General features: G+C 43.9%; 1 protein-coding gene across 1 annotated transcript in view; it reads left to right on the top strand.

Annotated features, from left to right (window-relative positions):
- The window catches only part of PIK3R6 (phosphoinositide-3-kinase regulatory subunit 6), a 38,191-nt gene extending 23,949 nt beyond the window's left edge, over positions 1 to 14,242 (top strand). Inside the window, exons 11-21 of the mRNA XM_035104698.2 lie at positions 1,291 to 1,383; positions 2,621 to 3,080; positions 4,381 to 4,480; positions 4,595 to 4,717; positions 5,408 to 5,518; positions 5,646 to 5,736; positions 6,134 to 6,204; positions 7,128 to 7,218; positions 9,383 to 9,453; positions 11,721 to 11,833; positions 13,519 to 14,242. Of these exons, the coding sequence (XP_034960589.2) occupies positions 1,291 to 1,383; positions 2,621 to 3,080; positions 4,381 to 4,480; positions 4,595 to 4,717; positions 5,408 to 5,518; positions 5,646 to 5,736; positions 6,134 to 6,204; positions 7,128 to 7,218; positions 9,383 to 9,453; positions 11,721 to 11,833; positions 13,519 to 13,675 (1,481 nt within the window). The 3' untranslated portion in view covers positions 13,676 to 14,242. The remainder of the gene's footprint in view (positions 1 to 1,290; positions 1,384 to 2,620; positions 3,081 to 4,380; positions 4,481 to 4,594; positions 4,718 to 5,407; positions 5,519 to 5,645; positions 5,737 to 6,133; positions 6,205 to 7,127; positions 7,219 to 9,382; positions 9,454 to 11,720; positions 11,834 to 13,518) is intronic.
- The last annotated feature ends 2,157 nt before the right edge of the window (positions 14,243 to 16,399 follow it).

Raw genomic sequence — 16,399 nt, 5'->3', positions numbered from 1 at the left:
TGATTTCTGAGGAGAAGGAAATTTGTGTGTCTGTTCAGTAAGTGTGACCCTCCCTGTACTGGTCAGAGACAAGAAACCTAAATGGGCAAAAGTGCCAAGTATAATTTGGGGGTCTGCTCAATAGTAAGAGGTGATATTACTGGTCAACCCAAATCAACGAAGAGGGATATCATAAGCTTCCTACACAATGCTTTATTTATTCATTATTGCATTTCTATGCCACCTTTCCTCCAAAGAGCTCAAGGTAGTAGTAGTAGTAATAATAATAATAATAATAATAATAATAATAATAATAATTTATTATTTATACCCCGCCTATCTGGCTGGGTTTCCCCAGCCACTCTGGGTGGCTTCCAACCGCATATTAAAAACAGTACAGCATCAAACATTAAAAACTTCCCTAAACAGGGCCGCCTTCAGTTGTCTTCTAAATGTAAAATAGTTGTTTATTGCCTTGACATATGCTGGGAGGGCGTTCCACAGGGCGGGTGCCACTACCGAGAAGGCCCTCTGTCTGGTTCCCTGTAACCTCACTTCTTGCAATGAGGGAAGCACCAGAAGGCCCTCGGTGCTGGATCTCAGTGTCTGGGCTGAATGGTGGGGGTGGAGACGCTCCTTCAGGTATACAGGATCGAGGCCGTTTAGTTCTCCCCTCCCCATTGTTCTCCCTTCCCCATTTTCCCTCACAACAACCCCGTGAGGTAGGTTAAGGTAAGAGAGAGTGACTGGCCCAAGGTCGCCCAGTGAGCTTCATGGCTGAAGAGGGGTTTGAACCCTGGTCTCTCAACTCCTAGTCCGACACTAACCATTACACATTGCATGTGAAACATCATTGTTTGCCTACATTGATGTCATTTGACACTTTTAAATGTTAGTTATCACCCAGCAGGCAACTACACTAAATAAAACTTAAAAATTTCCCCACAACGTGAAATATAATGGATAAATGTGTATTTCTGGCAACCACAAGGCTTTTTCTAACTATCTGGAATTGGTGTTGTTCATTGCCCTGAAGAAACTGCTATTTTGCCATGTATCAGCCTCTGGCTGGCTGCTTCACAATTTTCTACATTAGCTTAATTATAAGAAGGCTCTTCATCAGCTAATGCAGAGCAAATGAGCCACAGTTTCGTTTTGTTTTTCAAAAAAAGCCCATGGACTTCCACTTTCCCTTTACCATATGTTTCCCTCGACTTCTAATGTAGTTCCTAGTCTCTGCTTTTACTTGTCTGGCTTTCACTGTACTCCTTGAAATTGAAAGGTTAACAAAAAGTTCTCTGTGTCCTACAGATGTGGAGAAGACAGCAGTAGAAAAAAGTTTAGGCATCCCTTTACCCAACCCTAATATCAGCTTCCACTTGTGGAGAGATGAAGACCAGCTTTGTGAGTATCTGTTCTCATGGCCTGTACCTCACTTAGAAGTAGCTGTTGTTATCCTTTTTCGCTCTGTGTGGAGTCACTTCAGAGATGCAGTGTCCCTGTGGCCAGTGCAAGCAACGTATTTTTGGCCCCTTCTGGTTTCCTTTTGGCTACCATTTATCCTTTGAGGTGCAGTTTACTGCAGACAGTGCTTTTTTTTGGAGGGGGGGGGAATGGCAGTGAGGAGGGGCTGTTTCTCAGAAGAAAACCTGCATGAGGCCCTGATCCAGAATAGAAGCATATTCTGCATTGGGGCCCCCTGTGATTCCCCCCTTTCTTTCAAAATAAAATTGACCAGTTTAAGCCTGCCTCTTAACAAATGTACTGATCATAACATGTGCTTATCCTTGCCATGCCTGCTTTCTTTAAAATGAATAATAATAAATAATAATAATAATAATAATAATAATAATAATATATTTATGCCCCACCCATCTGACCAGGTCTCCCCCGCCACCCTGTGCGGCTTCCAACACACATCAAAATACATTAAGATATCACAGACTAAAAACTTCCCTAAACTTCCCTAAACAGGGCTGCCTTTAGGTATTTTCTAAATGTCAGGTAATTGTTTACCTCTCTGACCTCTGATGGGAGGGCGTTCCACAGGGCGGGTGCCACTACCGAGAAGGCCCTCTGCCTGGTTCCCTGTAGCTTTGCTTCTCGCAGTGAGGGAACCGCCAGAAGGCCCTCAGCACTGGACCTCAGTGTCCGGGCAGAACGATGGGGGTGGAGACGCTCCTTCAGGTATACAGGACCGAGGCCGTTTAGGGCTTTAAAGGTCAGCATCAACACTTTGAATTGTGCTCAGAAACGTACTGGGAGCCAATGTCTCTCAGGACCGGTGTTATGTGGTCCCGAAAGATAAGATAAATATGGGGGAACTACTCACTTGTGTTCTGAAGTTGTAGAATCCCAGGAAGTAGGTAACATGTTTTTCCTCCTGAACATTTTGATTGGCTCTAACCATCTCAGGGGAAAGGATGGGAACCATATAAGGTAGTGTTTTAGTGTCAGGAGGCAGCCTACATTTTATTAAAATACGTTGTGTATGTGCACATAGACTGAAGTTGTCTGGCCTATGAATGTGGACAAGAAACTTTACTTTTGTAGTGTTGAGACAATGCCACACTGTGTCATGTGAAGATTCAAGAATGATTATGGCCTTCTAGGTATTTCACAAACCATCTCTTCATTTTAGGGAAGGAGTTGGTGCTATTCCTCCGTTCGCCAAGTCAATCGTGTGAACAGGATTCCCTGAGTCCAGAACTGGATATCTTTGAGTTTCAGGATATGGGGCCAGACTTTGACTGCTGTGAGCAGACACGTTTGTCTGTGCTCTCCAACGACAGTGGGATTGAGCGAGACCTGCCCAACCCGGGCGATGAAAATCAGTCATCTTGCACTGCTGAGGCTGAGCACTCCCGGCTCCAGAGGAAAGGTTGCATGAAGAAGAAGGGGTCTCCTCTGGACAGCCTCGCTTTCCTACAGAGCGGCTCTAATGGGCAAGGGGCAAAACCTACTGGGAAACTGCATCGGAAATCTGGGGGCAGCGTCATGGAACCGGTGGCTCAGCTGAAACGCCTGCACACAGCTCGTGTCTTGGTACTGGGTGACGACAGAATTCTGGGGCGCCTAGCCCAGGCCTATTACTCCCTGAGGTAAGTTATCGTCATGATGGCTTTGAGAAGAGACCTTTCATTGGCGGTGAGCTGGGGAGAGTTTTGCTGTGTTTGGGACAGAGTTCCTGTTTCTGTGTGGTGGAGTTGCAGTATCTCCTTCTCATACCAAGTGGGCCGCAAGAATACTTTGACATGGAACCCGTGGGCCACACACTGCCCATACCCTCCAACATTTCTCCAATGAAAATAGGGACATCCTATTCCATAATAATAATTTATACCCCAGCCACCTGACTTCTGACTGGGTTTCCCCAGCCACTCTGGGTGGCTTCCAATACACACACACACACACACAGAGAGAGAGAGAGAGAGAGAGAGAGAGAGAGACAGACAGACAGACAGACAGACAGACAGACACACACACACACACACACACACACACACAACAAAACATTAAATATTAAGAAAACTTCCCTATACAAGGCTGCCTATACAAAACTTCCCTATACAAGGCTCAGGGGTTGGATAAATCCATGCCCTCCAATATTTTTCTGATTAAAATAGGGACATCCTAAGGAAACACTGGACATCCGAAGATCAAACCAGAAACCAGGGCAGCTTCTGTAAAACCGGGGCGGCTTCTGTAAAACCAGGACTGTCCCTGGAAAATAGGGGCACTTGGAGGGTCTGACACTGCCTTGTTGTTGTTGTGTGTAGGAAGCAAGTCCAAATTTTTATGCTGCCCTCCCCCCAGCCCTCTCACTGCCTTCCCAAAGTGAGGCCCCAGGCTTTGGGAAGGAGGCATGAGGTTCTGGCAGGGTCCTAGAGTGCTCCCACCCCCTTCCCAAGCATTAACTAGGCTTTGGGGAGGAGGCTGGAGGAAGGGTGGCACAAGGGCTGGGCCTGTGGGGGTGTCAAATATTACCAAGGGCTTCCAGAAAGGTATTGAGGGCCGCATTATGCCCTGAAGCCATGTGTTGGACCACTCTGTTCTAGGCACTGCTGATGTGAAAGCATGGTCATGATTAGAACAAGGGGTTAGTACAGAAATGGCAAGGGCACATGTAGGTCTCTTTAGGGTGCTCAACATGACTTAATGGGAAGTTTTATGCTAGGCTAGGGACAGCAGGGGGAGGGGGAGGAACATACCAAGGAGTTCCATGGGAAATAGTGGCGACCATATTCTTCCTGGCTAGAGAATGGCATGGATTCCTCCTACTACATACCATTATTTGTGGCTATCAGAATACTATGTGCACAGGTCCACCTGTATCCTCTCCACCAGAAGAGATGAGATACTAGTATGACCTAAGAACAATGTTCAACTCCTCATTTCCAGGAAGCGGGAGAGCAGACGCGTCTTTCTTACACCAAGGCTAAAAGTGCAATTTTACTATGTGCCTGTTGTGGAGGAACAACCCACATCTTCCCCCACCGAGGTGAGTAGCTGAAGGCCATGCAGAGGATGGGAGAGCTAGATTGTGGTCATCCTCTTCCTACCACGGTCCTATGCTCTTTGTGCTGGTGAGCGTACTCTACTTCTTCTCTTCCAGGAAGGTGCTCTGCCTGACCAGACAGAGCCTTGTGAGTTGGCTGCTTACCTTGGAAGAGCTGATCCATGGTACGAGAGCAACATTAACACCCTCTGTCACATGATCCCGAAGCTGGCCACCATGGTAGGAGAGGAGCCCTTCCTTCTGCTTGTATTCCTTAGAACAGGGATAGGAACCCAAGGACTCCAACTCCCATCAGCCCCAGCCAGCAGGAGCAAATGGTCAGGGACTGTGGGAGTTGTATTCCAGCGACATTTGCAGGCCCACAGGTTCCCCACCTCTGCCTTAGAAACAGCAATGGGAATTTTTGGAATGTTCTTCAGATGGCAGAAGGAGCTGTCACTGAGGCTGGATCTCAGTCCCTGGATCTCAGTCAGAAGCAAGGGCCAAGTACTTCCAGATCTTACGTATACCTGGACCAAGGGTAACCCTGAGGCTCCCATCAGCCAGCATGGTGAATCATCAGGAAATATATGCATTGTAGTCCAACAACAGTTGGAGAACACCATGTGGGCAACCCCTGATCTCGACTTACATTCATTAGCATGCTTGTCGGTGAAAGGCTAGTTCTTTCTCTCCAACTCATAATAGAGGTATAGAATAGAATGGCCAATTTTTTTAATTTTTTTTTTTTTAGTATTTCACTTTCTTGGCTCTAGTGTTGTAGATACAATGTGAGTTATGTGTATCACCCCTTGGCTGCCTAATTCACCAAGCAGGTGAAATATCAGGAATTATCAGGAAGCTAATAGAAATAGCAGGTAACTTGGGAGTTGGTTTGGACTGATGCCAGTCGTCTTTGATCCCCCACAGCCCTCTTCTCCAAGCAAATCTACAGTCTCTGAGCTGTTCATCCTTGACGTGATTGCGTACTATGTGCGTCTGGGCTTGCAGCCAGTCTTCTTCCAGGTGTACGCAGTGAAGGTCAGTGCCCTTCTTTGAGCATAATGAAGTTTACCACTAGACTGCACAAAAATTATATTCATGACACTTGTAACAGTTCACCCACTTGGAAGGAACCATGCTTTGAGAGCCTCTTTCTGCCTTTCAGCTTTTCTTCAGTAACACAGATTTGGAGCCTGTTGAGGACATTTTCTTGATTGAACTGAGTCTAATGCTTGAAGAATTCAACCCTTCCAGAGGTCTGTATCTCATTTCAGGGCTCCCTAGATATTGCAGAGCTCCTTTCAGAGCTCCCTGATCTCTCCAGCTGGGGAAGCGTTCGCTGGTCTTCAGCCAGGCTGTGTCTCAAGAAAATAAAAAGTTAAGAAAGGAGGCAAAAGGGTAACTGGTCATTGGGGAATAACACCAAGTTGTGTGTTCTTCTGTGATGCCATGAGTTGCAGAACTCATTGGCTCTTATTTTTCCTGTCACTTTTATTCACATACTATTCCCACTCCAGCTGTACTTATAGGTCCTTATAAGGGAAAGTATGCCCCAATATTCTTCATCCCCTCCCCTCCCCCTGTAAACTTAAATTGGAGGATAGCTGTGTCAGTATCCCAACTAATTGAAATCTGTGGTTGTTTCTTTTGCAGACAGTCTACCAACGAAAAAGAAGCCAGCAGTAGACATTCCTGGTGCAGATCTTACACTCATGTATAAGAAGGTGAGAACATTTATAAATAGTGGGCAAGAATGGACAGGTACAGAGTCCTGGCAATCATCATGGCATCTTAGGAAAAATATTTCACCCACATTAATAATAACTGAGGCTATGAATGCTGGCAGAACCTGTAATTTGTTTTCATTGATGGTCCAGAAAATATGGCTAGACTTCTAGAGAGACAATTAACCTGCCCTGGCTTTTCTTCCTGCATATTTCATGCATACCCAGAATGATAGGCTTCTTAGTTGCTGGATGGATGGGGGGGGGGAGTGGGCTGATTAGTTTCCCCACTGTTCTCTGTGCTGATTGCCTAACACATGAAATAAATAAATAAATAAATAAATAAATAAATAAATAAATAAATAAATAAATAAATAATACCCCGCCCATCTGGCTGGGTTTTCCCAGCCACTTTGGGTGGCTTCCAACAGAAAAATAAAATAATCGATTAAACATTAAAAGCCTCCCTAAACAGGGCTGCCTTCAGATGTCTTCTAAAAATCTGGTAGCTGTTTTTCTCTTTGACATCTGATGGGAGGGCATTCCACAGGGCGGGCGCCACCACCGAGAAGGCCCTCTGCCTGGTTCCCTGCAACTTGGCTTCTTGCAACGAGGGAACCACTAAAAGGCCCTCGGTACTGGAACTCAGTGTCCGGGCAGAACGATGGGGGTGGAGACGCTCCTACTGGACCGAGGCCATTTAGGGCTTTAAAGGTCAGCACCAACACTTTGAATTGTGCTCGGAAACGTACTGGGAGGCACAAAACAATGGTCTACAGTAAAAGAAAGAAAGAAAAAGAGCACTGTTGCAAAATATAGAAACAACAATGGTTATACTGTATGGTTGAAATAATAACCCATTGTTTCCAATAAGGATTAATGCATTTTTCCCCCACTGGGAAACAATTGTGATTTCTGTCTAGGTTTTGCTGAGTAACCGTGAGAAGGAGGAGACACTTTCATTGCGATCCACAGGCCTAGTTATTAAAGCCATTCCCTCAAATGAGACTGAAGGTAAAGGCAATGTACAGGTGGGGACAGCAGACACTGGTTTTCTGGGCTTCCACTTTTCTGGATTCCTAGCTGGATTCCTGAGTGAGAGCTGGACTTCTGCAGATGACATGCACTCTTGTTCCAAAGTGAAGGAGCAGTCTAAACTTGCTTCATGGTAGGTATACATTCTTTTTACCAACTTGCTGCTGTCACCCAAAAAATAAAGGGAGGGGTTAAGATGTCCACTTCATTTCTGAAGAGGAACAGCTCAGAGTTAATCTAATGTATATTTTAGAAAGCTGTTTGTTCACTATGCATTTGGACTCTTCTCACAATATTGTAACCAAAGTATGCATGATAGACCCTGAGATCAAACAGCAGGTTTTTGTCTGTTTTGATACAATTGGATACCATTTTGCACCAAGATGGTGGACTGAAACTTTCAAACTCTACTGATATTTTGGTTTCTTAGAATTCCTTAGCAACACTAGGTATGAGACTGCTAGTAATCAAATAAGAGAAACAAACAGGACCCACAGAATGCCAGCAAATTGGTTTGGGAGAGATACATTTAAGCCAGGCATCCCCAAACTGCGGCCCTCCAGATGTTTTGGCCTACAACTCCCATGATCCCTAGCTAACAGGACCAGTGGTCGGGGAAGATGGGAATTGTAGTCCAAAACATCTGGAGGGCCGAAGTTTGGGGATGCCCTCCAGAAGAGGGCAACCAAAATGGTCAAAGGCCTGGAAACGATGCCTTATGAGGAACAGCTTAGGGAGCTGGGTATGTTTAGCCTGGAGAAGAGAAGGTTAAGGGGTGATATGATAACCATGTTCAAATATATAAAAGGATGTCATATAAAGGAGGGAGAAAGGTTGTTTTCTGCTGCTCCAGAGAAGCGGACACGGAGCAACGGATTCAAACTACAAGAAAGAAAATTCCACCTAAACATTAGGAAGAACTTCCTGACAGTAAGAGCTGTTCGTCAGTGGAATTTGCTGCCAAGGAGTGTGGTGGAGTCTCCTTCTTTGGAGGTCTTTAAGCAGAGGCTTGACAGCCATCTGTCAGGAATGCTTTGATGGTGTTTCCTGCTTGGCAGGGGGTTGGACTGGATGGCCCTTGTGGTCTCTTCCAACTCTATGATTCTATGATTCTATGATTCTAAGCAATCACATGGTGCCTGTTTTCCTCCCAAAGAACCCAACAGTTGTTTTCTTATGCTAAAAAATGTTCTGTGAAATGAGTGCCTAAGATGTCGCAGATACCCTATCAGTCAGTGCTCTGCACAACTCCTCCTGCTTCAAATTGATGAAACTTTTTTTCCCCCACCCCAGGCTCAGTCCTCAAAATGTTATGTAGGACAAACAATTAGTGAGGTTTCCAGAATGGTGTGGCACCTGCTTTTATGCATGTCTGTTTTGTAGACACCCTGTTCCTGTGAGGGAGCCATCAGCTGCTAAATTACAGTTTTTTAAAAAGCAATGATAAATGAATGGTGGGACTTGTGTTGGTTGTCATCTGTGATGTTACATGCACCACCCAATAGGTTCTAATGAAACTCATACAACCACCTTCCATGCAGCAAATGGAGGAGCTAAGCTAGGGAACAAAAACACACATTCCCCCCAGCAATTTTGAACCTTGGGGAAATGTTTGTATCCCTTCAATATATCCTTCAAAGTCCTCCTTTAAGGAACACTTGGATCTTCCACAACAACAGGGTATGTTCGTTGTAGCTGCATGTTCATTGTGTAGCCCCACCCCTCCCACAGCCTCCCGTATACCTTAAAACAGGCATCCCCAAACTGCGGCCCTCCAGATGTTTTAGCCTACAACTCCCATGATCCCTAGCTAATAGGACCAGTGGTCAGGGAATTGTAGTCCAAAACATCTGGAGGACCGAAGTCTGGGGATGCCTGCCTTAAAAGGTCCTTGGAAGGGAAGATGAGGAGGAGCTGTAAAGTCTGAGTGAACTTCTCCATGCTGTTTCTCAGGGTAGGAGAAACAATGTTCTGACTGTGTTCTAGAGCTCTCTTCTACTGCTGCATAGAACTATGTTAGTCATGGAGGAAATTTGGGGCAGTGCTAAACATGGCAGAGGATCATGCAAATGCTTCAGTCAAGGCAAAAAGAAGGGGGGAAGTCATGACTGATTCATCCATCTTTCTTCATTGAACTCTGCAGATCTGGTGTGCTTGAATGTGAATACTACTGAGGTCGTAAAAATATCCAACCTCTCAGGACGATCATTTTCTGTAAGTGACACTCTGCTTCCTCAGAATTAAGAACCTAGTGATGCTGCTTAGTATCTACAGGGAGGGAAATGTAGGATTTCCCACCTATTCTACAATAGAAAGTAGGAGAGAATCATAAAAAAAATGTTACCCTCAATGGAACTTTATGAATCCACCTGGTGTATAAGTTAAGTTTGCTCCAAATGTTTTCTGAAGCAAAAATCAGCAGCCCTAGACCCATTAATGAATAATCATCGTAGCTGAACATAAAAATTACAACCTCCTTTCCTCATTCTTCTCTTGACCATGTCTGCTGAGTCTCCATGGGCTTCTTTATTAACTACATATTGCTAAAATCTCAAATTCCAACAAAAAAGATGGTGTGCATTTTTTGGGGGAGAAGGAAACTTTCACACATAGCAGTTCTACCGTATGTCACTAGGTCAGGTGCGGAAGCTGCTCTGACACTTGAATCAGGATCCGTTCAAAATGTTTACTTAGGTTATTGAACCTTGTGCTTTCCCAATGAGGAATGCAAACCCTGCTTACCCAGAAAAGAATGTTACATGAGTCCTTTGGGTTAGAAAGCAACCAGGTTTGCAAGGCTATGTGTGCATTTGGAATGGAAACTGTTAAGCTTCTTTGACGAGCCCTTTAGTAAATTGACTGCTTGATGCTGACCTACATCTCAGATCACAGGATATGTGCAACGCAAAGTGGCTTTGCCACAGGACATACAGCCCGACAAGCATTTCATAATTTCAATTGCATAGTTAGCCTTGGTGTGATGCTGTTGCACAGATATTTTCTTCCTCTTTTCATCATTAGTCATTAGCTGCTACAAAATCACTGTGCCAATGGCACTATTCTTCCAATATGTAGCTATTTAAAATTTCACATGGCTAAAATTGAAATGACAAAGAAATATCCATTTCCTTTCCAGAAGGATGTATAAGTCACTAGGTTTATAATCCAAAATGTTAGATTCTAAATTACATTTATTCCTCAAAGATTAATTTTATGCTGGAAGAAGTATTCTCCTGCACCTGTGAAAGAAAGGAAAAATGGGTTCCATTTCAGGCTTATACATCATATACACTTGCTTTTCGCTTCAGATTCCCCCCCCCCCATTTCACCATCAATAATTCCTACCGATTTTTGAATAAAGCAAACTTATATGCACAGTTGGAACAGCATTTCCATTGCAATTAGTATCAGTATCTGAAGTGAGAAATGAATTATCAATGATTTCTCCATTGCATAATTTATCAAATAGGCTAATTACACCAGCAGCGAATATTTAAGTTTCCACTCTTGTCAATGTCAGAACTAAGCCACTATCTTGTAACCACTCACTTTGCAGGTTTCTAAATGTTTATTGGCAATACATACATAATTATCTTTTTCTTTGGTGAACCTAAGAGCAACGGTAAAATGCCCAACAGTCATGATTATAAACAGATTTTACCAAAAGAGCCTGTCACGGTAGTGAATTGCTTTGTGGAAGCTGACATGGAAAATAAATGGCATTGCATTTTGGTTTGTTGAACGTGGTAATTAATGTATTGTAAAAAAAATGCTTCGCTAAACTTGTAGAAGAACTGATATCAGTAATGCAACCTGAGGACTTCAGAAGACTTATGGGTTGTATCTAACAAAGTTGTCCTTGTGCAATAGAACTTCCTCTTCCTGTGCCCCCTGCCCAAAAATCTGCTCTGGAATGTTGGGGTAACCTCCAGAACAGATCTGGGTGGGGTGCAGGGGGCTCCAGGAGAGATAAGGGAAAATAAGACCCACTGTGCAGCCAGAGGTCCTTGTGCTAATGGGATGACTTCATTGGCTACAACTGCATGTTTTCCCCACCAAATAGCAAATAGGAGCTTTGAGAGAGTGGTGGAAAAGAGCACAGGGATAAGGGTTAACCCATCCTTCCCATGTGCCACGGCCCCAGTCCAGTCTGTTCCCCTTGAGGCTGACATTGCTATTAAAGGCAAGAAATCCTATTCACAGATCTTCTGAATCATGTCTAGATGTGCCCTGAGAGACAGCTTTCTCTAGAGCAGGATTTGTTCTGTGCTTACCAACCCTTTGTACAACTCTGTTGCCGGTTTTTGTTTTCTGTTGCTAAGGTAGAAACTTGAGATTCATGCCACAGAAAACAAAAAAAACTTGCTAATCCAGTAACTCCAATGTATTACATAACTTGTTTGCCTTCGGCCTTGACTAAGAAAAGCACACACACACACACACCCCGCTAAGCAGAGCATTTTGTTGCATTTTTATTCCAGTTAGTGACAAACACTATTCGAACACGCAACATCAAAATCAGAAGCACAGAACAAAGGACCTTCACTGTGTGCCTAGACAAGGACTCTAGGAGGCTCTACAAGAATGTGACCAGGTAGGGCTCTCCAATAAGCTGTATATTCTTAACTTTTCACCCAAGTGTCCCTTCCCCATTCCTCAAAGTCTGTTCTTGAGCATGGTGTGGGTGCTACTAATAAACGCTGTCAACCCAAGAACTGCCTCCAGGGAAACTGAAATGGGTCAGAAGCAGTGTAGGACTTTGGTCTTTCAGATTTCAGCAGTTTTATGCTGCTTTATTTGTCATGGTCTGACATTGGGATACACAACTTAAATCACTCTGAGGGCCACATGTAACTTGTTAATAACTCATGGTGCCTAGATGTAACCTACTGGGTGACAAATCAAGGCTTTAGTCCTTTACAGTATTTTAAAACTGTTGGTTTTTGTGCATACATCACTGTAAAATGTAGATGTATTGGGCAGATATTTTATCTCAGTAGTGTGGAAACTTTTGGGCCTGAGGACCAGAGCTTTGTTTCCCTGCACACCATGCATCAACTTTGACAGGTGAACAGGGTCACCCACCTGCCAATGGTCTGATGCCATGATGCCATTAGGTGCCTGATAGAGGGGCATGGTGATATCCTTGCTAACTGTCAAAGTTGTCTGGAGGGTGGTGGTCTCCTTCCTCACCATGTTCCCTAGAGGGAAGGTAGCACCCAGCAGGACTGAACTTAACTTCCCACTCACCAGCTGATGAGTGCAGGGAAAGCACTGGTGAAGCAGCAGTCAGCAGGATTGAACCCCACCGCTCACCCATCAGCTGACATCACCTAGTGAGTGGGAAGTTCAGTCCTGCTGGGTGCTACTTTCTCATTTTAACATAACACCACACTCCTTGTCACATCCTAAATTTGCCATACAAATCTATTATAGCATTTTTAGCCACCTTAAAGGTACTGGATGATATTCAACTAACATATTCCATTAGAAAAAGGATTTACACAATTGAATGACCCCACCACCACCTCCTGTGTGTCCCCCTGCAGGTTGGGGGCACCCCTAGAATAGATTTAGGGGATGTGCAGGAGGGTGGGAGTTCCATTGTGCAAGCAGAAATCATTACGCTGATGGGGTGTGTTAGCTGCATACCACCCATGTTATTCTTCTCAGACTCAGTGATTGTCAACTGATAATATCAATTATAGGGGGACCGAGGTGGCGCTGTGGGTTAAACCACAGACTCTAGAGCTTGCTGATCAGAAGGTCGGCGGTTTGAATCCTTGCAATGGGGTGAGCTCCCGTTGTTCTGTCCCAGCTCCTGCCCACCTAGCAGTTCGAAAGCACGTCAAAGTGCAAGTAGATAAATAGGGACCGCTCCAGCGGGAAGGTAAACGGCGTTTCTGTGCGCTGCTCTGGTTCACCAGAAGCGGCTTTGTCATGCTGGCCACATGACCCAGAAGCTGTCTGTGGACAAACGCTGGCTCCCTCGGCCTATAGAGTGAGATGAGCGCCGCAACCCCAGAGTCGGACACGACTGGACCTGATGGTCAGGGGCCCCTTTACCCTTTACCTTAATATCAATTATTGGTGTGTGTTCAAAATATATGCAAAGGGTTTGCAAATTACATGCCCCACATTGCCTGAGGTTCAAACACCCACAAACGGGGTTTTCCAGATAAAAGACCTTCGTATCAGAATTGGGTAAACACCAGATCAGATTCCTACCAATAGCTTGTGTATTTAGCTAATGGAACAACATCGTTTGTTTTCTTGCAGTATTGAAGTTTTCCCATGCCTAGAACCCAGCTACTGCTTACAAAAGACAAGAACCAGACGGTCTAGCTTTGAGGAAGAGGAAGATGTGGGACTGGCTAAATACTTACCTAAATCTTTATTGCTACCCATCAACACTTTTGCAGGCATTGTTCAGTGAAAAAGCTGATAGCCACAGCTATTTCATCTTTTACTGCGTCTGATTAGGGAATATCCAGTGGTTGTGTTCCCACGGTGAAGGAGTCCGCAGAAGAAAGGAAAAAGCAAGGGATCATCACCAGAACAACAGCTCAGGTCTGCAGCAGGAGATGAACCCCAGCCCAATACAGGGAAGCTGTGTCCTTCTATAATAGTAGCAGATAAAACTGTGGCAGAGGGCATGTACAAAACAAAATGGAGTGTGAGAGTTTTAGACTTCAGTGCCACGCTTTCCTTATATTCATCTTCCATTGGGCGAGGAGAGAATAGTTTTGTTTCACCAGCACACAACAAATGAAATGGTGGTAATTAATGCTAAATATACTTTCCTTTGAACCCTAGTTGTGATCACAGCTCTGTTTAGTCAGGTGTTGCTGGTCTGTGGTATAGATATGGTTATTCTGTAGAACCACCTGAATTTAGGGATTTGGATTTAATGAAACAGTATGCAATTTTCGTTGCTGTTGTTAGCAGAATCTTGGGATAAATGGTGTACATGCTACCCACCAAAGGAATTGCGGGGTGGGGTGGGGAGGGGATATTAATGGCTTTAGAGACGTTTGAACAGGCACAAATGTGACGGTGACTGTGTGGAATAGCACAAAATATGTACCATAGGCAGGGCAAAATGTTATGCCGCCAAAGGTCAAGCATTTTCCCATGAGAACTGGGCTCCTGCTATCTTGCAGAGTGCTTTAGCCATAAAGTGAAGCATGGGTAATAAACCTCCAGCACTGGTGGGATGGAGGAAGGACTTTGTGGTGCTGCTGTATAGGTGCGCAAGAAGGTTAGTGGGCCTTGCTGTGGTAGAGTCAGGTCAACACTACTTCCTGCCTTCAGTGTTTTTATTTATTTACTAATTAAAATATTTATATTTGGTCCCTCCCCAGTTCACAATAAAATTGCAGCTAAATACAATATAAATAGTAAAATGGAAATGGAGACCTAAAAACCAGGTGTCAAAACATGCAAAAGGAGGGGATAAAAACTGATAAACTTGCTGTACTCCAAGGTACTCCATGAAACTTGGCTTGCTGCTACAGTTTACTCTTTTACATCATGCTCTTCTAGATCTTACACAGCAAGGCATTTGGACTTTTCAGCAGGGGTGTTGCTAGGTTCTTTAAAAGTGTGGGGCAGAGGTCCATAGAAACAAATTTGCATAGTTGATTTATATGTATAAGCACAGATTTATGATATAAATATCACAGAAGGCAAGCCAATTCATTTCCCTTCCAAATCATCCAGATAAATTCTTCAGTTAATTTGCACCCCTCCCCAGATCACCCAAAATTAGCTGCTCTTCCATTCATTTACCCCCCCCCCATTAATCTCTCAACAGATCTTGTAGAAATCATGTCAAATCCCCTTCACTTATCCTCATTTATTACTCCCATCCCATGCCCTGGGAGGCCCTGAAGCATGTCATGTGCAGCACAAGACAGGACCCTTGCATTGTTTTGATTTACATTATTAGGACGCCCCCTGGTGTAGGTGTGGATAAGTAATAAAAAGAACAGGAAAATGGAGGGATATGTGTTGTGTAGTGTAATGAAGTGTCCCTGCTTTGATGGTCCCCTAACACATGCTTCGTTTGCTTAGAGGGTAATCCAGCACCAACCCCACCCCCCAAAATCATCTCTGGACAGAGTCATATTCAGTTTCCCCAAATTAATAACCTACCCAGGTAGCCACATCACACACAGTGTAATTTTGCTTGAATTCATAACCCACCCAGAAACTCAGAGCACATAGGACAGGATTTGGGGTCTGTGCTCTGTGAGTTCACCTCTAGCAGCGCCCTTGATTCTTGGCCCAAACATCAGTGTGTTTCTACTTCAGTTGCTTCATGTCTGAATGTAAGACTTTTAAAGTAATTGATAAGCAATGCCATAAGGTTTATTGCAAGGGGAGGAGGCACTAAGAGTAGACACATGCTAGAATCTGGAAAGAAGGATAAATTTCCTAGAGGGAAAAATAATAAAAATTTAGGTCCAATAGCAGCTGATGGAACCACATGTAGCAATGATACTCCCGTGAGTTGTTAAGGACAGTGACTTTAAAAAAGCAAAAGATTTCAAAATGTTTGCAGTCTTAAGCATTTTTTTAAATTGGTTCTCTTAAGTATGGTGCTGTGGCTACATGTTTACAAACCAAAAGGTTATATGATGGATTGCTTTGAATTTTGTAATGGAGGTATCTATAGTAACTAAGAATGTATATTATATAAATTAATTATAAATTATTTGTACAGATGTAATACATGTTGTATATTCAAAAGTGGAATCCTTTAATTTCATTAAATAACGTCCAATGATGTTTGATGCCATGTATTCATTTGACAGTTGGCAGCAGAGGTAAGATTATCCTGCGGAGGATAGTTATATCAACATGATTTTTGTGTCCCCTGTTCAATTGCACATTCTGATTCCATTGCAAGACTGTATGGCATGGAGAACCTTTGGTCAGTGGCCAGGGATGATGGGAGTTTTAGTCTAACAACATCTGGACGCCCCAAGGTTCCCACAGATGCTGTATTCTACAGTGGCACTTCATTTATGTGATAAGCTATACAATATGCACCTCTGTATTGTAAGTGCAACACAGTGGATATGTGTGTATTTGTAATTGCACAGTTTTAACAGGTATTGCAGCCTCAGTTCCAATAAATCATCTAATGTTTGGA

This window comes from Zootoca vivipara, chromosome 2 (assembly GCF_963506605.1).
Source record: "Zootoca vivipara chromosome 2, rZooViv1.1, whole genome shotgun sequence".
NCBI classification, from domain to species: domain Eukaryota; kingdom Metazoa; phylum Chordata; class Lepidosauria; order Squamata; family Lacertidae; genus Zootoca; species Zootoca vivipara.
The sequence above is the reverse complement of the archived record's forward strand: the minus strand, read 5'-3'. Positions and strand labels throughout refer to the sequence as shown.